At 38.4% G+C, this 24,752-nt stretch overlaps 1 protein-coding gene across 1 annotated transcript in view; it reads right to left on the reverse strand.

The window, feature by feature from the left end:
- Window positions 1-24,752, reverse strand: part of LOC140229613 (WD repeat-containing and planar cell polarity effector protein fritz homolog) — an 81,260-nt gene that overhangs the window by 5,388 nt on the left and 51,120 nt on the right. Inside the window, exons 22-24 of the mRNA XM_072309864.1 lie at window positions 6,810-6,915; window positions 2,208-2,388; window positions 1,364-1,468 (exon numbers count right to left, since the gene is read on the reverse strand). Coding sequence (XP_072165965.1) covers window positions 1,364-1,468; window positions 2,208-2,388; window positions 6,810-6,915 — 392 coding nt within the window. The remainder of the gene's footprint in view (window positions 1-1,363; window positions 1,469-2,207; window positions 2,389-6,809; window positions 6,916-24,752) is intronic.

Consider the following 24,752-nt stretch of genomic DNA (forward strand, 5'->3'; position numbering starts at 1 on the left):
CACATATAATGTAGGATCTAACAAGCGTGATAGCAGAAGTCTCCTCAAAAATTGGGCACAAAATACAATATAGAATACTTTTTGAGTTGACCTGCTTTTAAAGACAATGATATAGGTAACAGCTGCACAAGTAAATTACATGACACGATCTTCTCATTGCTTCACATTCAGAAACTTTGTGACAAAGGCAGAAAAAAGCCACTAAAAAATGATCATGATAGAGATGATACAGACCACTAGTAATTCCTATTTAACCCTTGCAACCCCATCCCCCAAATAGATAATGTTTTAAGATACACCATGCACAGCAAATGAAAAATTTCTAGGTATACAATGTTGCATACAAAATACATGACTATTGAATCGGTACTTGCACTGCTTTGAAAAGTATACTGGGAAAACCCCACTTCTTATGCAATCACTAAATCTGCCAGCGGAACATGGCCCTAAATTTACAACCTGATGAGGCTCACTGGTCTTGACCTTTGACAGAGGATTGACCGTTCATCCTCTCTGTAAATGGAAATATCTTCCTGTTTCCGTGTATCCATTACACCTGACGATACAAATATTGGACTAAAAGTAGTGAAACTTGTGGCCAGCAAATAACATTTTTGCTTAACGGTAACTTTTGACTTTGACTTTTTACCTTTATAGTATTGTCATTGCAGGCAACGCGTTGCTGATTTATATTCATCCTTCTTACAAAACATTGCAAGTGGACATTCCTGGCTACTTGAACATCATATTTCTTGAACCAAAGTACATTGACCTTTGACCTAACACCATCACCATATTCATGTAATTGTTCATCCATTACTACACATATTCATCATATCAAACACATCAATGCTGGACATTCCTAGCTCTAATAATAAAGTGAAATTACTTTGTGCATGTGTTTGTGTGTGTGGGGGGTGCGAGTGTGTGTGCGTGTGTGCAAATTTAGTGACCTTTGCTCTTGATGTGTGACCTTACACCACTATCTTGCACAAAAATGATTTATAAGTTTATTTATTTCTATCCTTCCTGCCACATCAAATTACAACTGGACATTTTTAGACGACTGTAGACGGAATCACAGCAGCTGCTGTAGAATGACACATTTAGCCAAAGTTCAGTAACCTTTGATCTTTGACCTTGTGTGACTGTGCCCAAAATTTGATTAGAGCATCATGACCTTGTGTATCATACCTGGGTGAGGTACCAAGAAAATCCCACTGGATTCTTTATGCTGAACAGACAGACAGACAACTAACAAATATAATGCTTCCAGTGGCATGATAAATGACATTCTACTTCCTACTCTCTACCTCTGCTCTGGTGCTGCTTCCAGCTAGACCGATTAGGAGGACGCACTTACCCGTGACGATACGCTTCATCGATACGTTCTTCAGCTCTGTGCCAGGCCTCGACATCCAACCGAGATTTTCGAACCCTGGTAGCAGCATGTCCATCCTCTGCACTCCTGTGCAGTGAAGTCATATTGCCAGTGGGTGTGTATGTGTGTGTGTGTGTGTGTGTGTGTGTCAACAAGAGTGCAGAACAGCAAATGTTGCAATCATCAAGATGAAGATAACAGAGGGAGATGTGTTTAGATTTGAGACATATTGCTGGCATTAGCACTTAAATTTGCTGGTGTAAAAAACTACAGCGTAGCATCCAAATGTCTTTTTGGGGGGATTAGATGGCAAAATATGTATGACTGAATGTAAAGGGCATCATAAAATAAATTACTGTCTTTCTCCCCCAAGATCAAATCACCTCTATTCTTGATTGTCAAACACTGTGTTCAAAAAAAAAACAAAATCAAAAACAAGTTCTCAGCCTTTCTTTATTTTTTTTTCCTCTTACTTCTGTTTATTTGCTTCTGAATCACAGAAGCATTATTACTTTTTAAGGCAAAATTCAGATTTAAAAGAAATTAAGTCTTAAATCATCTAAGAAAACAACCCCACCAAATATTGCAAAGCTGGATTTCCCTTCATAATCTTGTAAAGTAGCCTTGGAGCAGGGATCTTGTGTACAAAATGTGCGACTAACTAGTGACCAAACAAGCAGAGGCAAATTTGACGTCATGTCCAGTAGTACTCAGTATGACACGATTCGGAGAGAGGTCCTTTTCTGTTACTTATTCATCTTTCTGTAATACAAACAACTGTGGGAATTATTCCAACAAAAGAGTCTGTAAAGTTTAATTGACATACTTATTTCTTGCCGGTAATCTGCCTCTGGGACTCTCTGAGCTCAAAAGAGGAGCCCGCCGGTAATCTGTTTGCAGCGCCGAGGCAGCACCCCGGCCCCCTCCCTCTCGTTTTTCCTCCAGACTGGAGTATGATCCGTCTGTGACAACATCGTCACTGAGCGAATCTTCCGAGTCGTAATTATCTGCATACGTAACGAGGTAAAACACAATGTACAAAAGACAGTCAATAAATCAAGTCTGACACTTTTTAGTGAAGTCACACAATTACCAATCTTAACATCTATTTTGGAAATATGTACATCATCAGATACATGTACCCTATGGTCATTCCATCAGACATTGGCTTTGAAACTGCATAAACAATATGCATGAGATTTATTACTTTATTTAAAGGGATGATACAGTTTCGGTTGAGATGGGGCTACAGGTTTCCAACGTTTTTTGGTGACTATTTTTTGAGATAATGAGAAACCTCTTATGAAACATGAGAGAGCACATAATTCTAAGAGGAATTAAAAGTCTATTTGATGAAAATTGGTTTTAGAATGGCTGAGGTATCCAAAACAAAGCATAATTCTAACAAAAGGTGGGACCCATCTTTTATTAGTATCGCTTTGCTTTACTTTGTTTTTAGATATCTCAGCCATTTCAAAACCGATTTTTATCAAATGAACTTTAAATTCCTCTTAGAATTGTATGTTCTTTAACGTTTCATCAACTGGTTTTTAAGTAACTTGCAAAGAATTAAAGGCTGAATCCTCACCTCAACCAATACTATACAGTCCCTTACGTTTGAGAGAGCAAAGAGTAACTGATTGGTGGTGGCTTCATCAGACTCACATAAGAAATTTTCACGGAAGTGATTTTTTGCGCCCAACCAGGAAAGATAATTTTCGCTTGTTTTTAATTATGCAGAATCCAAACACAAAATAGTAGAACATATAACAAAACAAAAAAACGGATGTGCTTTTATTTTGCTCTGGTTTCATATCGCGCCAAATGCACAAAAATTTCCACTCCATGAAAATGTCAAGTTTCACAGTACCGGTATGAAAATTAGAAGAGACGATCTTATCATATCATAATTCTCCCGTTGCTTTGTACACGATTGTGTTTTTGGTCAATAATTTACATGTAGCAAAAGACAAGATTATTGGGCTAAGACAGTAACCACATGACTGAAGTCACTTATGTGAAGGATACAATGCAGTTTTTTTTTCTTTTTCTTTTAAATTTCACATGACAAGTTGTGGAAACTGAGTGAAGATTTACAAACAGGCCGATGAGAAACTTGTGGAGACGACGATATCTTGGTCTCCCCAAATATGCATGTGGTTGCTATACATCGTAGATATCACTATTTTGAGAAAATGGACTGCACTTTAAAGGTAGGGGATACCTTTTACAGACCTCCCAAAATGCAGCAAAACATTAAATATGAACCTCAGGGGACTTGTTTAGGCCACTGCTGAGAAATCTGGAAGTCAACAGTTATCTACAATTTGAATAATGCACAAAACTCATCTACTCAGTAGTTCTGTGTGTCAGCCACACTTAAGCCTTTTTGTTGCAGTCTTCTGTATTTTTTATCTATAAACACAAATCTAAAAGTATAAAGCTGATGTAATAACATATAGAGTGTGTGGCAAGAATGTATATAGAAATGTTTGTAAGTTTTGATGAACTTTCTTCACAAAATATACATGATGGACACACATGCAGTGCATGGGTCTGCAAAGGTAGCCTAGTAATGTACTGGAATTTACGGTGAGCCCGAAAAAAATTCAATTCAAAATCTAACGGTCAATAAAAATGTACTAAATGTTACCTTCCACTTTCAATACTTTATGGGAGTACCTAAAATGATACTCTCTTCAACATACCACTGTATTTATACAACTCTTCATTTGAGGCATGCAAATGGGATTCCCTACCTTTAAAGGAGACCTCCGGATGATTTTCAGACTTTTGCATTTGAACAACTATAAATTGGTTAAATGATGACATAAATGGTATCCCAGGGTACCAAATAAAAATCAGCCATTTTGTTGAATTATTTATTTTTTTTAGAAAGGTTGTACCCTGGGTTGCCAAAAAGTGGAAATAATTTTGGTGCTGGAGCTAGCACGCGCTAGCCACTGCACTGCACTGCACTGCACTGCGCACTGCACTGAAGTACATGTACACGCTATTGCTAGCACAGCATGCCACGCATGCTTGGTATAACATGCAGTGGCATGGGAATGAATATATTTACACGCACACACAGTTCATGCATTTCTCTGTGCCTGTCCTTGAGTGGACGTGAGGTGGCGCTACACAACGTGATGCGTAACACGTGATGCATCAAATACAGGGAACAGAGTTTCAGAATTTATAGTGATTGGGATGAGGGATAAGAATGTTTTCAAAATCTAACAAATCACAATGAACAAGGATGATGACATGGCAGCTTCACCATGAGAATGCATGAGTGGGGGCTCAAGGAAGCAGAGCAAAAAAGAAGAAGGCATGCATAAATTCTACACAGGTGAACTTGTTGAGCAAGCAGTATTGTAATGGAATTACATGGCTACATTTGGGAAAAATGCGAGCCTCCTATGTCATCATCCTTATTTAGAGTGTAATCTGTTTTGGGTCTTACAATGTATTGGTTTCTCTACCAAGAACCACAATAAATTCCATAAATCTATACACGGAGTGCATGTACTACATGATGTAAAATTATGAGAACCGTCTGGACTTCCCCCTTTAGGAGAAATCATGGTATTAAGTAACCAAGACAAAAATCCCATCTGCAACAATACAAGAAAGTGACAGACAAGAAAAGATCTGAGCCCAACCACACAAATTCTATCCAACACTAATGCTTTCCAGGCACTCTGGGCCATAATGTGATATTGGAAATAGTTGATTTGAATCGAACTGAAATAAACAGCAATTACCTACCAACAAGAGACATTCAAACTCAATAAACTACATTACCTATTAAAAGTCACTTCACTTTGCAATTAAATAGAGAATTAAAGTAAGCATTTATCTGAGCAATTATGTACATATTTGATTCCTTGCCAAATCATGTTAAAAATGGACATCTCTAGCTCATGTTTGGATCAAATTGACATTTTTAGCAAAGTTCAATAACTTTTGAACATGATATTTAGCTTTTCACCCTAGTTATATATCGGTGAAGCAGATGCAACTTCATTTCTTCTCTCAATATGAAATTCTATCAGCATTAGACATTCCGAACTAAAAGCACAGCTGAACAATTACAATATTGGCCATGGTGCAGTGACCTTTTGGTTTGACCCTATACCTTTATCATTTCATGAGAATATGAATCTAATTAGCATTGCAGAGTGCATCCTTAAAACAAATTACTGTCAGTTGAAGGTATCAACTAAAAATGGCAGTTGTAGCCAAAGTCCAATGACTTTTGATCTTAAGGGTGTTTTTGTTTCCCCCTCCCCCCCCCCAAAAAAAAAGTGTATCCGTGGCTATTGTAGCATGCATTTTCACAAGTAGTACCCCTCCCCCCCCCCAAAAAAAAAAAAAAAAACTAGAAATGTCGCTACAGCGACTGGTTATACCCCCGCCAAACAACATTTCATAAGCTTTGGTCAAAACAACATTTCATAAGCTTTGGTCAAAAAACTGAGGAAGTAGTTAAATCCGCAAGATCTTTCCTTGATCTTCTGCCATTAATATGCCGTTACCATGGCAACATACTTTTGGGTACTGTCGAAAAATGCGTCTTGCACATCTACAACCAAAGGCACACATCTGTACCAAGTTTCATGGAAATTGGGCAAAAACTGAGGAAGTAGTTTGCAACACAAAATTTTCCATCATTTTGGCTCATAATATGTGAGCTGTTACCATGGCAACATACTTTTTGTCACTGTCAAGAAATGTGTCATGCTGACCTATATCCTAAGACAAACATTCAATATGAATTCCATGAGAATTGGAAGAACACTGATGAAGCAGTTTTGCCATGAAGCATTTTGCCCTATATTTTACAAATAACATGCTGTTACCATGGCAACGCACTTTTTGCCACTGCGGAAATATGTGTCTTGCACATTAACATATTCAGATGAACATCTGTACCTAATTTCATAAAAATTGATCAAAAACTGTGGGAGGAGTTCGCGCCGCAAGATTTGTACCCATTTTTGCCCATAATATGCCGTTACCATGGCAACGTACTTTTGGGTACTGTCAAAAAATACGTCTTGCACATCTACAACCCAAGGCACACATCTGTGCCAAGTTTTATGGGAATCAGTTGAAAACTGAGGAAGTAGTTCGCGACGCAAGATTTGCAACGGACCGACCGCCCGACCGACCGCCCGACCGTCCGCTGATTCCTATATACCCCCTTCAAACTTCGTTTGGCTGGGGGTATAAAACAAAAATAATAATAATAATAATAATAATAATCCATGGAAATTTTTCATCCTATTTCATCATATTAACAACATCCTGATAAGTGCATGCATGAGAACTATCATAATCAAAATGCTTACTGATTGCAAAATCTTGAGTTCCTTGTTAAGTCAAGAATATTTTAAAGCAGCACAGCAGTTTGACATACCTGTCCCAGATGTGGAGGGTAGTTCCAGTTCAATTTCTTCTGCTTTTTGCTTGGCAACTGTCGCTAGGGCCATTTCTCCCTTATCAATGGCCAGATGGTGAATGTCCTATCAAGAATATAACAAGAGAACAAGAAATTATGCCAAGATGGAAGGGGGGTACAAAACATTAGTGAAAAACATGCTTGCTGTGTGTACACTAATGGGCAATTAGCAAATAATGGCCTTTTTCAGTGTAAAAAACAAACAAAAAGAACCTGCCTTTAGCGGCCACCCATCTATAATGACCATGGCCCCTATATTCATCTCCCTTGGGTGGCTGCTATAGACAGGTCTGACGGTATTTCTATTACAAAAAAAAAAAAAAAAAACCCTATCCTGAAAACGTCATTGAAATTTGTATAACGTTTTAAGTATTGAAGTTTCATAAGACAAACAAACAAATAAGCAGCAGGAAGGACAGCATTACTTTTGCCAGAGAGCAACCCCTGAAACAAACTGCCAAGAACTACTTTATCTTTCTGCTACATTGATATCTGCACACTGCACCATTTGTCTGCTCTCTATACTTGATTGGAACAAGATGCATTATAACCAGCTAATTCTCTGACACATTTCTCTGATTTGATGCTACACAGTATTTTTTTTTTCTCTCTCTCTCTTTTTTTTTTGGGGGGGGGGAGGGGAGGAGGTGGGGGTTGTTAGTTTGTTGTTGTTGTTGTTGTTGTTGTTGTTGTTGTTGTTGTTGTTGTTGTTGTTGTTGTTGTTGTTGTTGTTGTTGTTGTTGTTGTTGTTGTTGTTGTTGTTGTTGTTGTTGTTGTTGTTGTTGTTGTTGTTGTTGTTGTTGTTGTTGTTGTTGTTGTTGTTGTTGTTATTTACAGTTGTGGCTACTACTTTTCTTTTTTCAAGGTTTCATAAGGCACTATAGAAAATTGCCAAGAATTACTCACATGTAATAGGGCTCTTTCTGCTACAATATATATCTGCACACAGCACCATTTGTGCAGTCACTATACTTGATCGGAACAAGATGAATTAGCCAACCAAGTCCCAGAAACAACATTTCTCGGTGGTTTGGTGCTGTAAGAGCATTCCTTTTTATGTTGTCGTCACTACACTTCATTGTCAAGGTTTCACTAGGCAGTGTACACAATTTTCTTTCATTTGTTGGGTTCTTTTGTTGTTTACAAAATTGTTTCAGCTGTACAACTTCCAAAGGCCTATTCTATGCACATTTCATAACATAATGCTTGCATTGTCAGTACCTTTGGCCTTTGGGGCATCGCTTGAGGTCATACTTCTTTGGTCTGCATGAGGGATTTGTCACATATACCAAAATTTTTGGAACAACTTTAATTCATCACACATCCCTGAGGATGATCCGACTGCCAAACATTGAAAAAAAAAAAAACCCTGCTTGTTCATACAGTTCTGTTTTGCTTTGTTTTTTGAAAGGGAGGTCAAAATTTTCATGTCATCACGTGAAACTCTCAAGAAAAAAAAAAATCAACCACTTCCCTATAAAACATACTGTGGGTTTTTTGTTTTGTTTTGTTTTAAGGGGGTGAAGTACTCCGTCAGACCGTGAACTGTCACTGTTATTACGATTCTTTATCTCTAGACAGTATGCGATTACTTTGTTTAACACCCGATCCCATAAAGTTTGAGCATGACTTTCGTCTTGCATTTGCTCTATCTTTGGAGTTATGAAAGTTGCAGGGGGTATGCTTGGAAGATTTGCATTTAAGGTTAGTGATGTACCGGTAATTGAGGGTATCACCAATACGTAGGTGCTGTGTGCAGAGCAGCGTTTTAGATGCATTATGGGATAGCTCATGGGACAAACTTGCCCTGGTTTTGGCTGCACATGCACTTACATCACGCTCTGTCTTTATAAAGAGGTATTTTTTGTTGAAGATTTCTTCGCTTTCCATCATGTGACCAGCACATTGAAGCCTTGCAGTAGTGAACATGACTCTAGTGACTGCAAATCAGTAAAGCTTAGACACTTTTAACTCTTTTAAGCTGAATTATAGCCAAGATAAAAAGGGTTAACCATGGAAAAGCAGACAAAGAACTCCACTGAATCGTATGGGAACTGCGACTCGCGTGAGACAACCGGAAGCGAACAAGGGGCCGAGGAATCCCACAGTGCACCTGTGACAGAGCTCTTCAGCGTGCGCAGGAGTTTTTTTACATCATTGGCGATAGCAAGAATTCCAAACTTGACCTCCAAGTATTTCATCGATGAGCCACATAAGGTTAGATCAAATTTTTGGTGGATACTGGTAGGCAAAACAGATTTCTCAAGAGGAGATGGGGGGGGGGGGTGGTGATCTCTGTATAAGGGTAGCAGAGATCAGCCTTGCAAAAGTGCTGTGAACTCAGTGCAGTTGCCATATCTGTGATTCAGGGATCTGCAAAATATCCCACTACAATGATCCAACCTGTTGAGGGTGCAAGCAATCATGAACAATAAGCCAGTTCGTAATTAGCTTATGTACACCTTGGTACAAATGACCTTTCTTTTTTTTCTCAGTTGGTTAATAGGCACTTCACTCGTTTTCAATGCGGTATAATGCATAAGCTTGCCCGACATAACAATTTATGGAATTCATCTTCAAACAAAGTATGAACTTGAGTTTAGACCAGGTGGCCAGAATAGTCCGTCAGTTGACACTTTAGCAGGCATCTAATTCATTGTTTCGTATTGAATACAATAACAACCTTTTTCTTTTGATATTGCCAAAAACCATTGCTGTCAGGTGGATGTGCTGGCAAGCACTATTTAGATAAGGATCACATAAATAATCATCACAGCACAGATGCTTACCTCAGTGAAATAATGAACCAAAATGCCTGTTGGTACAAATGACCTTTTTCTGCTCATGCGCAAAGTGGAATTACGAACTGGTCTATTCAATTCAACCTTCATATTTTCAGATTCATCGGAGATCATACACCACATAGCGAGTTGTTTTACAGTCGCTTGCGATGTAAGCCTCAATATTAAAATCCATGTCAAGACACACTTTTTAAAACTTTGGGACTTCACAGACAGTGCGTCAACTTGATTTCCCATCAGATCATGCTTGACTCCCATTACATCGATTGGATGGCCCCACAGGTGCATAAAACAGGTTGTGTTTGCTATGTAACTGTCATAAACAACTTCTATTCTTTATGTAATAATACAAAGGTGTCTGACGAAGACCCTACGGTACTCTGGGACCCCTGCAGGTCTGGTACCCTGTATACTTCTGAGTAATTTTTAAGATCTTTTCAACACTACGTCCATGCTGGTCACCACTGCTGGTTTACTACAACAAAACAACAATTTGAAGAGAAGCATATAAGCTTTTTTCTTCTCGATCTCACCCCGGAGAGAAATGTCAAGATTTGTGTGTAGATCAACAGGAGATTAATGGGGCCTCCACATCATTTATCTCACCTCAACTGAAAATGAAGATGCTACGGACATCACAAGTTTCATGAAAACGTGTATGACGTGTCACAAATTTCATCTTCTTTAAGGTCTACAATTTCTGTGAGACCTTTGCCATTCTGTTTATTTGATTTTACTCTATTTCAAGTTGACTAACTTAAACATCAAAATAACAATATGGTCTACTTCATCGAGGGCAGCCTCTTCAGCGTTGCCACTGCTCTATCAGAGGGCCCTGCCATTATTACCACCCTGGCATTGCCAGACTGTACCCATTTATACACCTGGGTCAAGAGGGACATATAGTGGGTAAAAACATCTTGTCCACGGACATGGGCATTTGACATGATTAAACTCGGGACGTCTGATATTAAAGGCACTATTTACCATTTGCAGATGAAACAAAAACCCATCTCTATTGCTTCAAAATAGTTTTAAAATGTGAGTTAGGGACAGAAACAACCAATATGAAAATTTTAATCATTGTTATCAATGTTTAGTACTGTTAAAATATGCAAAATGTGAACAATAGTTGTAATAAAAATACAGTTATGGTTTAGTCAGAAAAACAGTGATATCTATAGATTTTAGGCTTTATTGCATTTTTTTTTTTGTATATGGTAGGATGTTTTGTGATACAAATGACATACACATATATGCATCAAATGTTATAACTCAAACCTTTTTTCAAAATCACTGCTCCCAATGGTAAACAATACCTTGAAAGTCTTATCCACTATGCCACAGTGTCCCCACTCATGCAGAATCACACTTTTAATTCTTGTTTTCACCTTGTACACAGCATAATTCATTATCAGAGACTCAAGCTGATCAACAAGCACTATGCACATCTGAAGAGGTCAATCCAAGCAATTTTGTACTGAGCATATTTAGCTACTTCATAAATCCTTCTTTTGAGAAACGTTTTCCAATTACAGAGCGATTACATCAACTCTTTCAATCTGAGCAAACTATGGCTTGACACACTTTATTCATGATTTTGCATACTAATACAGACATTGCTGGAAAATAACCTCTGGTGCTTTCAAGCTTTCCCGTCAACATGTGCTGGAGACAGGTTTCTTGAAATGGATCATTCCATTTAGTCCCTAAATAATTCATGAATCTCCCAGACTCTCGTAATTTCAGATTATGATGAGACTTTATTCCTGTTTAATAACTAATACAGATTTGACTGATCGGAGTGCTTTTTCAGGTTAAAATATGGACAACAATTATTTCACATGAAAAATATCTTCAGTAGCATATAAGGAATGAAGGAACTACAAATATGCGATTTGCATATTTTGTGTGTAAATGGTGTATATCTTATATTAGTTGAACCAATATCAGGCTGGGCTTTCTTGGCTATGCTCATGCGTGTGTAGCGTGTGTGTCATCAGATTTCATCAGCACTTCATGTACATGAAAACAAGATACATGAGGCAGCATGTGCAATGCAGATGCCAGCATCTAGGTGGCAGCTAGCAGAGCAATCTCATTTCTTTGGAAGTAGAACAGATATTGTTCTTCACCAATGTGTTAAGTGGCAGATCCAGCGAGGGGGGCGCAAACGACGCACGCCCCTCCCCTTTATTTTTCGTTAAAAACAAAAGAAATAAAAAAGAAAAAATGAAATGAAACCCGGAAGTGGCACCAGAAATATTAGTTGCGCCCCTTCCCCCCCCCCCCCTTTACAGAATTCCTTGATCTGCCCCTGCTGTTGGCCCCTTTCCTATTTCCTACAGCAATCTACATACCATTACTTCCCAAAGAATAGGTATCCCCTCTTTTTCCGATGCTTTCCGATTTTCCTGATGCTTTCCCACAGTTTATCTGGAATGTCACCATCCCATGAGACTTTATTCCCATTGCTCATTTCCTTGAGAGCCTTTTCTACCTCTTGAGCTCAGTGGGGGAGGTTCTTTCACCACCTGGCCATGGTCTGCATAATCAATAGAGTGTTCTTCCAATATCTACTGTTTCTTTGTCCTTACAAAGTTTGGCAAAGTATCAGGGTGTTCAGATGCAAAAAATTTATATCAGAACAGTATAGCTATACCAAAACGGTATAGCTATACGATGAATTTATAAATCTCAATGCTGACTAACGAAATGATATATACCTGGTAAACCTACAGTTATGGTTTAGTGAGAAGAATAGTGATATATCCTTATATCTTAGGCTTTATTGCAACGTTTTTATACGGTAGGATGTTTTGTGATACTACTGACCTACACATATGCATCAAATGTGATAACTCAAACATTTTTTAATCACTGCTCCCATTGGTAAACGGTACCTTCAAGAGAAAAATGTGTGGCTTTGCTCCCATAATCTGCATGTCACAAGATCTTGACCTTCCACTGAAATCAAGGACAATATGTCTCTGTAAGTATAAATTACTATATAGACCTTTTTTTTTCTTCAAAAGATTCTATAGATTCATGTTGGAAGCTGTGTATGTGTAATGTGTACTTATGATTATCTTGTCTTTTACACGTATTTGTTTGCATTTAAAGATGGTTAATGTGAAATATCTGAAATTCTTGAACATATACTTCATAATCAGAAATGTTGGCATAGAATCGGAGCGACTTATACGTTACACTTTGTGTCTGTTGTTTTCTGCATGCACCCAGATTCAATCTTCAAGAATAAAGCAGATATTAATTTTGTGCTGTCTGACCACACATCTTTTATTTATTTACTTTTTTTTGGGGGGGGAGGGGTCGGAAGAAGTAATGCGCATGTAATCTTCTTCACAGTAAAGTGGGATACAGGAAAATTGATGAACATGTATTCTAAAGGTTTCTCCCTTGGCACCATTTTGTAGAATGGCTTGGTCGTCAATCACCGCATAACATGCTTTCCTTCTTACAACATCAAATGAATGTTGAAAATGTATGAAGCTAAATTCATCATTTTTGGACTTGTTTTAAATGTTATTTTCTAAAGCCTGAAGGTGATATATAAATGGCTTGCATAAAATTGTTCTTATCTATATTATGCTATGATATAATAGATATTTTGTAGCGGTTCTGAAATTTAAAGGAAGCTTCTCACTGAGCGGCAAATGTTTGTGATGTGGTGAATTTTAGGTTTCACAGGGGTTCGTAAACAGTTGCAATCAAATTCGTAAGCATTTGCAATAAAACTCATAAACAGTTGCAATCAAATTTGCAAATAGTTTTGATTGTCACACACAGCTTTTCTTGTTGCAAGGAAATTCTTAACTCATTCAAACTTTCTTTGCAACAAGTTGCAGACAAGATATATGGTTTGTGACAAAAAAAAGAAAGAAAAAAAAAGATTTGATTGCAACTGTTTACAATCCCTGACGAAACGGAAGATTTGCTGAATTCGCAAGCATTCATCGCTCATTAAGATACTCCCTTAAAATCACCTCCAAAGGTATTGGCAGTCTTTAATAGTAGTACTGACAATCAGAGACCGAGGCTTCGATCTAGTCTTGTATCCAAACTGTAGTTCAGTGGTATCTTAACCACTTCTAAAGTAACTTTTCTCACCTAACCTGCATCAACTTATAAACTGGATTCTCCTGAATCAATTCTCATAGTTGTTTCCTTAAAACCTTCAAGTATATGTGCAATTACATGTAAACTACAGTTAATGCCCTCTGAAAGCAACTGCTTGGCCATCCATGTAATCTGCTCAAGATTTCAATGCATATCAAATCAATCTGCAGGCTTACATCATACTGTGAAGCTGTGCAATAATCTAGGCGTGGCAGGAAGATCGCAAGAATACTCAAGTGATGCAGGATCTCTCTAATAAAGTTGACCTTCTTAAAGGATAAGTAAAAGAGTAAACTTCCTCAGATGTAGAATAGAGAAAGCATACAGCGCAACTACTTGGTTTCTACTTTTGCTCACTGACAACGCGTTATGCATTTCTTCCGACATGTTTAATGAGGTATGGTACCCTTTCAAATATAGTGTTTCAGGATTATTTTGCAGATTCTTGACTAGTTGATGCATTTTTTTCTTTTTTCTTTCATATAAAAAATAAGCATATTGTTGATTTCCCTGATTTCAATGTATTTGTTCAATTATTCTGAAGATTACGATGATTATCATACTGTGGATTTATGTTCACTTTTGTTTTAAGTACAGGTACATGCTCCATAATTCATGTACGATTTTCATGGAAAATGCAGATATAAAATAAAACTGAACAAACTGTACTAATGAAGCTTTTTAAAGAAGAAGATATGCCCCTGTAGCCCTTATTTGGACTACAAGGTTGGTCTTTGTATATTTTTATGCATGTACATGTACAATGTATACCTTTAAAAAAAAAGAAAAAAAAGGGTTGAGCTCTCTCTGTTGCAATGTGTGTACTATTAAAAGATCTCATGTAAATTCTTTTTTTTAATACATGATAAACAGTTGTATATACAAGTACTACTACTTTGTGCATCCTTTAACCCTAAAAGGCCGAGGGGGGGGGGGGGGCACAATAATTCTACTCATATTTTTGTTGCCACTGCAAGCTTCAATTATCTTAGGCTTCAAGCTTCTTTACGTGACTTGAATGTCACCCGGATGTAAGATAATTATCTGGCTTTGTGTTCTGAGCCTATAATGCTGACATCCACTTTGTGCTCTAAAATTGCCCTATTTGCATTTATCATGCCTGATATGATATTCTTCAAGAATTTCTTCTTACACAAGATGCAGATAAGTGCCAAACATGTATAAAGCATAAAAAGAAATTCACAATTCCACAAAATATAGAACCAATACAAAATGATCCTGCAAATTTGCTTGTGAAGTGTGTCAAATGTCATTGCAACTATTTCAAGACAACCGAGTTTATCAAATATACAATGCAAATTTTGCTGCTTCTCTACAGTGATCTCAAACTCCCCCGCTGCAAGATGGATCTGAAAGACTTCTTTATATAGGATCCGGTTCTTTATATCCTGTTCTACATTTTTTGTTAGTTGCAACTTGACCCGAATGTCCTTTTAGATGTTTCTGTGATATCTATTACATGAAAAACTTTTCATATGGTAGTACAGACATATTGAATAGACTGGACTTCACCCAATCTTCCAAATCCGTAAGATGAGCTTTCATTTTCCCCTGTGCACTTCCCAAGCCTACTAACTTTACAGGAACCTCTGCATGATGCTGTGTTGAGATTACTGGTGCATTAAAAAAACTAAATAAAATAAAAAATAAAAAATGGGGCTCTGTGCTCTATACCATAAAAGTTGAGACAAAACATACATTTTGAGAAAAAAAAAATAGAGAAGCACTCTGAGAGCACAGACCTCTGCCAAATTTCCACCACTGATCTTGTTCTTCCATAGAGATCAGTGATTTCCACCCATACATATATATGCATGCTGAAATTCACCTGAATTCCCAACATAGAAGCCCTTTGTTACGTCATCAACTTCCAGCTGCACGGCGCGCCTCACCCTATCAGAAACTAGAGTATGCCATTTAATGTGCATATGCAAACCTCTCAAAATGCACAGCTTGAACTCCCAAGTTCATTCACCCTACCTGCCATATCAAAAAAACCTTCATAAAATCCATAAATTCAAGGATCACTACTAAAACGTAATCATCTGTTACTTGTGTCATTCTCAACTTTCCTGTATAGTTTCATCAAAATCTGTTCACAACTTTTGAGTTATTTCGCACACAAACAAACCAACAAACCAACAAACTAACCAATGCCAATGAAAACATCCCTTGGTGGGGGTAAAAATCAAATACAGTCTCAGAATACTTTATTCTCATTGACTGATCCATGACTTCTGTTTGATGGCATTTTTCTTTTTTCTGTATGAGGACTCAGAATATACATAACCACCATTTTTATGCACCATTGATCTGAACAGTCCATCAAGTGTGTTAAGCCATCTAGGATGGACAAGTATACCACAAAGCTTGTCTATAGAACAATTTTAAGGTTCCTTTTAAATCGTGTTGTATGATATATTCACTATGTTCACCTCATATTCAAGTTGTTATCACGCAGCATTTCAATTTGTTATTTTGTAGTTTTGGTAAAGCTTGCAAAGTAGTTTGCAGTGTTTATCGGGTGCAGTTTCATTGCAGAAATCATTCAATGTCTTTATGTCACCAATTTTCAAAAGGTTTCATCTTTTTCTAACAGAATAATCGTCTCTATAAAGTTCAGCAGAACTGAAATATTTCTTCATGTGTCAGAGCTATAACACTAAAATATCTTTTGTCTTGTCTTGTAAAAAGAATAGGAGTCAGACATCTGTGTGCCATTAGATTAAAGCAGAACCAAATACACGTAGTGAAATTCTGCGAAAATCAGAACAATCCATCAAGAGTTTTCACATATTTCCAACTGTCTGATAACAAGTGTACAGTTGTCCTTTCAGCAACACTTGGTAGAACTACTGTAGCAATAACACATTCAAGGAAGAAGTCAGGAATATCAATGGTTTACACAGAATACTAGAAATAGTAATCCTATCCTAATTCCTGAACTGCATTTATCATGATACACATACCTGCCTAACTTTCACTCTCCTTTTTACTGATCGGATTCTGAGAATCTAATACTCCAGTTAAAGTAACGGCTCTATCGGACAGAGTACGTAATGCCGAAGAAAATCACACAAGTATCATTGACTTGATAATAGCAATATTAGTAGAACACATCACTGAAAGTTTGAGGGGTATCGGACAAGCGATTCAAAAGTTACTTATTTTTATTTTTATTTTGGTGCTGTCATTGCTGTATAAGGAGCCTACTATGCTTCATGATGTAATTTCTTTTATTACAATACAAGAAATTATATAGAAAATTCATCATAATTTCACATTTGTAGCAAAATGAAAAAGAACTTTTCTTACCTCTTTCAGAAAGCAGGGGGAATGTTATTACTCTCAATATATGTCAGTAACAAGATGATGGAATGTGTGCTTTTTATGAAAAATAAAATTTTGTGGTATTCTCACATTTTCTTTATATTATAGTAGAACATGACATGAAAGTTATGCAGACTTTCACTGATGCGCTTTACTAATATTGGTGCTTCCACTAAATCCACATCTATATTTGGGCTTTGGTTTCCTTTTATCAAAAGAAAAAAAATACCTAAGAATCACTGAATGTGATTTTAAGATACCATCCCCCCCCCCCCCCCCCCCCTGTGGAGCCGGGAAATGTGCAAACGCCGGGAAATGTGCAAACGCCGGGAATTGTGCAAACGTCTCGCCGGGAAATGTGCAAACGCCGGGAAATGTGCAAACGTCTTGCCAGGAAATGTGCAAACGCCGGGAAATGTGCAAACGTTTCGCCGGGAAATGTGCAAATTTCATCAACGGGAAATGTGCAAACATGACGCCGGGAAATGTGCAAAAGTTCAATTTTGCCGGGAATTGTGCAAAACGTCGCCGGGAAATGTGCAAATCATTTACTTTAGCGATATTGTGTATAAAGATAGTAGATAAACTCCATATCAAAACTGCCCATGAACTTCCACCATTTAGATTTTCTTAATGAAATCCTTGACAGATTTTCAACAAAATTGGCAGGTAGCACGATTATGGCAATGGGATCTCAATTTGTTTATATAGTAGCCACCCCCCCCCCCCCTGAAAAAGGGAGGGGGCCTCAAAGTCCCAGAACTACGGTATTATCGAAATTCTTCTTGTATTATATAACCAAATAAGAATGAGCTAGGTTGGTTCTTTAAAGATATTGATGACAGGAGTTCACGTTTAATGACAGATCCAGGGATGCAGGGCACAGGGCCATAAGTGGGAAGGAGTCTTCAAATTGAAGCCTCAGAGTCCCTAATCTAGTGCTATGAAGACATTAATGACTGAAATTGCATGTTTGATTATGACGGATCCATGGGTGTCCGGATCGCGGGGGGGGGGGGGGGGGGGTGAGGGGAGGAGAGGGATTTTCTACATTGTCAGTATCTTTTTGAAAAGTCTAGGACAGATTTTCACTAAACTTGTCAGATAGCCTCATTATACGGTGATATGATCTTTATGAATTGAAATTAGCCCCCAATCCTCCCCCTCCCACCCCCGGCCGAAAAAAAGGGGGGGGGGTTGAAGCCTCAGAGTCCCTAAACTCTGGATGTTTAAAAATCTTTTTCTGTCGAACAAAAAAAAAAAAAGATAGAGCTAAGTTAGTGCCTTGAAGACATTAATGACTGAAATTTCATGTTTGATTATGGCGGATCCAGGGGTGCCCTGATTTGGGGTGGGGGGGGGGGGAGTGATGGAGAGGAGGGGGATTGTCCACATTTACTGCATCTTCTTGATGATTCTCAAGAAGGATTTTCACCAAACTTAGCAGATACCATCTTTACGGTGATATGGTCTTATATGGTAAAATGAGCCCCACCCCCTCCCACCGCCAAGGGGGGGGGGGGGGGGGGGGGAGGAGGAGTTGGAGTTTCAGGTCCCTAAACTCTGGAATTTGTAATCTTCTTCTGTTGAACCGAAGAATATAGAACTACGTTATATGAAGACACTATAGTTACTAAAATTTCAGGTTTGATTATGACGGGTCCAGGAGTGCCCTGATAAGGGGTGTGAGGGGGAGGAGGGGGATTTTCCACATTTTCTGCGTAGTCTTGTAAAATGTATGACGGATTTTCACCAAACTTGGCAGATAGTATATCTATTGTGATTCGATCTTAATTTGTTAAATTGAATCCCCCCCCCCCCCCCCCGCCGACGAGGGGGGGGGGGGTGAACCCTCACAGAGTCCCTATTCTCTTGATTTTTTTTTTTTTTTACTGTCGAACCGAAAAAGTTAGTGCTCTGATTGGGGGTAGGTGAGTGTGAGGGGGAGGGGGTGCTGTTCGTTATTCCGAAGGTTCGTTATTCCTAAGGGTCGTTAATCCGAAACACGCAAAGTCCCTATACCTAGAGGTTCGTTAATCCGAAAATGAAAAAGGGTTCGTTAATCCGAAAATTTGTGGCGTTATTCCGAAGGTTCGTTATTCCGAAGACTGGTTAATCCGTAATTGAAATTCGGAACAATGAACCTTCGGAATAACGAATCTTAGGAATAAAGAGCCTTCGGAATAACGAACCTTCGGAATAACGAGCTGTAACCAGGGGGAGGAGGGGGATTTTCAAAATTTTCTCCATCTTCTTGAAAAACCTATGACGAATTTTCACCAAACTTGGCAGATAGCATCTTTATGGTGATAGTACTGTAAATACAGTTAATGCATGATGTAGGTTCAAGTTTACTATGACAGATGAAGGGATGCCCAAAAAGGGGAGTGGGTAGGAAGGAGGCTTAATTTTCACATTTTTTGCCTTTTTCCTGAAAACTCAAGACGCATCCCTCGGATAATAAAATCATACATCAGCTTAAAAAAACCCAACAACAACAAAACAAAACAAAACAAAACTTCTATACAAATGATGGAGCTAATAGAGTGCTAGTGCCTGTTATGGTAAGTTAATTCATGAATTAATGTTAAGTGCGGCGGAGGCGGATTTGTCACATATTCATCAGCTTCTTCTTGAAATCCTTATATAATAGATATTTGCCAAGCTTGAAACGTAGCGTAGCGTATTTATCTGGTGATATGACCTCAATTTGTCTAAATGAGCACTGCCTCAAGCCCTAAGGTGGGAGGAGATGGAGCCCCCTACCCCATCTCCGCCCCTTGAACTTGAAAGGGACCAAGACGAGGGGGGTGGGGTCGTTCGGGTGGAATTCAGAATTTTTTTGAAAACCCTATACATATGAAACAAAACCGGAATACATACTCTTTTAAGATTTGTTTTTTATACAACCAAGAGTAATAGAACACAATTTTATCACATTTTTAGAAGGTAGATCTATACTTTGATGAAATTTCACGTCTGCTTACTAAATGACGTGGGGGCTACCCTGGTCTTATCCCTAGCTTTGGGGAAGGGGAACAACTTGGACTTGTTGCCCCTTCGAACAAAGTGGGATTCTATTACCCTAGAGATGCTACCTCCCACGTTCGGTGAAAATCCGTCAAAGATTTCTCAAGAGGATGCAGAATATGTGAAAATCCCCCTCCTCCCCCTCACCCCCCCATAAGGACACCCCTCGATCCGCCACAATCAAACGTGAAATAAAATTTCAGGCATTAATGTCTTCATACTAGCACTAACTAAGCTCTCTTTTCCGGTTTGACAGAAGATAAAAATTGAGTTTAGGGACTCCGAGGCTTCAACCCCCCCCCCCCCTTAAGCGGTGTGTGTGTGTGTGTGTGTGTGTGTGTGTGTGTGTGTGTGTGTGTATGGGAGGGGGGCTCATTTTAACAAATTAAGTGCATATCACCGTAAAGACGCAATCTGCCAAGTTTGGTGAAAATCCCTCATAGATGTTTCAAGAATAAGATGCTAAAAATGTGGAATATCCCCCTCCACCCATCACCCCCCCCCCCCCCCCCCCCCGATCTGGGCACCCCTTGATCCGCCATAATCAAACATGAAATTTCATTCATTAATCACGTTAATGTCTTCATAGCACTAACTTAGCTCTATCTTTTTCGGTTTGACAGAAGAAGATTTAAAAAAAAAATCAAGATTTTTGGGATGTTAAAAGTGAAGCTTTAACCCCCCCCCCCCCCTTCGCGATGGGGAGGGGCGCATTTTAAGAAATCAAGATTATATTACCATAAATATGACTGTATTTCACAAGTTGGGTGAAAATCCGTCCTAGATATTTCGAGAATGTGCTGAAAATGTGGAAAATCCCCCTCCCCCCCCCCCCTCACCCCCGATCAGGGCATCAAACATGAAATTTTAGTCATTAATGTCTTCATAGCACTACCTTAGCTCTTTCTTTTTCGGTTCGACAGATGAAGAAAAAAAAGTCAAGCGTTAAGGGACTCTGAGGCTTCAACTCCTCCTCCTCCCCCCCCCCCCCTTAGGACTGGTGGGGGGGGGGGGGGCTCATTTTGACAAATTACGATCATATCACCATTAAGATGTTATCTGCCAAATCTGGTGAAAATTCGTTGTAGGGTTTGCAAGAAAATGCTGAAAATGTAATAAAAAAAAAGACAGATGGTTGCTAAGACAGGTGGTAAAGATGGTAATGGTTCGTGCGCAGCTTTGATTGAGAGTTTCTCTTCCATCTCTACATAATATAGGTGAAATGAATGGTTTGCACATTTCCCGGCGACGTTTTGCACATTTCCCGGCAAAATTGAACATTTGTACATTTCCCGGCGTCACGTTTGCACATTTCCCGTTGATGAAATTTAGAGATTTGCACATTTCCCGGCAAGACGTTTGCACATTTCCCGGCGTTTGCACATTTCCCGGCGAGACGTTTGCACATTTCCAGGCGTTTGCACATTTCCCGGCTCCACACCCCCCCCCCCCCCCCCCCCGCCCGCCAAATAATGCCCACTATTAAAAGTAATAATCAAGTTCATGTACACATATTCCCACTGAAAAATGGGAAATTCCATCAATATCAATCTATATTATGGCCAACTTCGCCACAGCAATATGTAAGGGAAAACTTACTCAACCAGTAAATTAACAAGGTTTTAATGGCTGAAAAATATCATGGGAGTAACATTTGTGATTACAAAAATAGTACTTTAGTCATTCTGAATGATCAGATTTGATGACACTGATAAATACATGTTTACAGCGTATCTAGACAAGTAATGGCACGATGCTTGTGACCAAGTGGTATTAGCTTTGCAATTTTAACATATAATTTCAGCCATGTATTCAGTAAAAATTTCAAAACCTGAGGGAGTTAATAGCTCAATCCATAATATTTCACTATGCTGCTACAATGCCTATATATTGCTCAACATGGATCCAATATGTGTTGTGGAAATCTACAACTCATATTGGTCATATGTGCCAAATTTCTAGTAAAATGCCCACAAACAGAATAAGTAAGCTGAATCCACAATACGATTGTCTAATTTTCATTTAAAAATTCTTTTGCTGTGGCCACACATTGCTTGTCATTGACAATACACATCTACATACTACAGCACTCACATGTACCAAATCTAAAGTCAATCATCCCCCCCCCCAAAAAAAAAAGGTAGGAAGGAAGCCTATTTTACAATAATTTTATGGTTTCACAGGAAATTTTTTCTTTTGCCATAGCAATGCACTGCCTACACTCAAAAAATATGAGTCTTGCAGATCTACATATCATTGCAGACATGTGTACACGTACCATCTCAAGTCATTTGCTCAAAAAAAAAAAAAAAAAGAGATTTGAAAGACAAAAAAAAAAGGAATGGAATGACAGATTGACAAACAAACTGCCCAACTGACCGACCACAAAGTGATTCCAGTAATTCACCATTACACAATTTGTGTGGGCAGGGGTAAAGAAAACAAATGACACTGGTGATGCACGGACAAAAACATCGTACATTCTTTATTTTTTTCATTTTCCTTGATGAGCTTTTCTGACAAGTGGGAAGTTTGTCAAACCCTTGCAGATCAGTGATTAAATATTATGCAGATTAAAATCGGTCCGCAACCAACGATTACTGTAGCTGGAAAAGTGGTGTCTAGACAACTGTTTGCAAGTCGTACCACATCAAAACGCAAACCGCAAACATGAAATATGCATTGTACACAGACGCAAATTGATTTCAACCTTAAGCCTGTTCACACCATTGATGTCTCCCACACACATTGCTTTTAGCAGATGACAAGAACTTTCCACTCAAACCTGATTTTGATTGCCTCTTTGCTTTTTTGCGAGTTTCTTGTTGTATTGATGTAATTGGTTCTATTGGAGACTGCTTGGAACATGGCCAAATGAAGAGAGCAGAACAATAAAGTATCTTGATATTCAAATCTTTGTGCATATTAAAAAAAAAAAAAAAGAAATGTCGCTATGGCAACTGGTATGTCTCCGCCATTATGCATGGTTTTCCCAATAAGTCTATAGTACATCTTCACATATCAAAATGACATGTTTGTCACAAATGTGTTGAGTGTTCACTTTCCTTGAACTACTGTAAAAGTGAAAATTTTTGCGGTATTTAAATTTTCGTGCATTTCGCGCAACCAGAAGCTAGAACGAAAATACATGTAACTAGAAATGTCGCTTTGGCGACTGGTATGCCTCCGCCATAATGCATGATTTTCCCAATAGGTCTAGATAGTCATGTGGACAATGTGTGATTACATTTTCACAAAATTGGCAAAATATTGAAATGACAAGTTTGTCACAAATGTGTTGAATGTTCACCTTCCTTGACCTAGGTTTAATTGGATGAATAGGAGAGCATGTATCTAGGGATTTAAGGACTTTAACTTGACTTTGACCCATTCATACATTTAGGCATTGAGTAATTTTCAAGGTACAGGTGTGGAGAAAAGGTGCAATTTCGGAATTGAATAGTAAATTGTTACCATTTTCATCTGGCCCTTGACCCTAAAATTCATAAGATAATCACTTTCAGGTAGAACATGCATAATATGTACTAAGTTTCAAGATAACTTGAGCCACTTCCGAGATATGGAGGAAAAGTTAGTTCAGCACTTTCACTTGATCTTTGACCTTTTGACCTTTGAGGCAAAAAAAGAAGAAAAAAAAAACTTTCCAGAGAATTTCTATTAGGTTACACATGTATGCATACACCAAGTGTAAAAAAAAAAATAACCCTGCTGGCATTGCATGATAGGAGGGAAACAGTAAAATTTTGAAGTGTTGCACTTGACCTTTGACCCCTGACCTTTGACCCCATGAACCCTACATTCTCTAGATAATCACTTCCAGTCAGTATATGTATATACTATGTTCCATGAAGATACCTTGAACAATTTTCCAAGGTATGGAGAAAAAAAAAAGTTTTAATATTTTTACTTGACCTTTTGACCTTTGACCTTTGACCTCATGACCCAAACTTTCACCAGAAAATCTTAATTGGGTAATACATGTATACACTAAGTTTCAAGAAAATATCTTTAGGCATTCAATAGATATGGTGGAAATAGTGAAATTTTATGTATTTGACCCTGACCTTTTGACCTTTGACCTTTGACCTCATGACCCAAACTTTCACCAGAGAATCTTAAGTGGGTAATACATGTATACACTAAGTTTCAAGAGAATATCTTCAGGCATTCAATAGATATGGTGGAAATAGTGAAATTTTATGTATTTGACCTTGACCTTTGACCTTGAGCATGTGCACCCAAAAGTTGATAGGCACAACTTCACCCCCTAATACACATACATGCCAAGTTTCATTAGGATACCTCAACGGGTTTTGATAGTTACCTTGTCCACAAAATTCATTACGGACGGACGGAAGGACGGACGGACGGACAGACGGAAGGACGGATGGACGCTACGACGGACGGACGGACGGACGGACGGACGGACGGATGGACGGACGGACGGACGGACAACCGGAAAACATAATGCCTCCGGCACCACTTCGTGGCGGAGGCATAAAAATATGTAGATATCTTTGCATGCCATTATGTTTCTGTGGTCGATGACTCTAAAATT

Source organism: Diadema setosum, chromosome 1, assembly GCF_964275005.1.
Source record: "Diadema setosum chromosome 1, eeDiaSeto1, whole genome shotgun sequence".
Classification (NCBI taxonomy): Eukaryota; Metazoa; Echinodermata; class Echinoidea; order Diadematoida; family Diadematidae; genus Diadema; species Diadema setosum.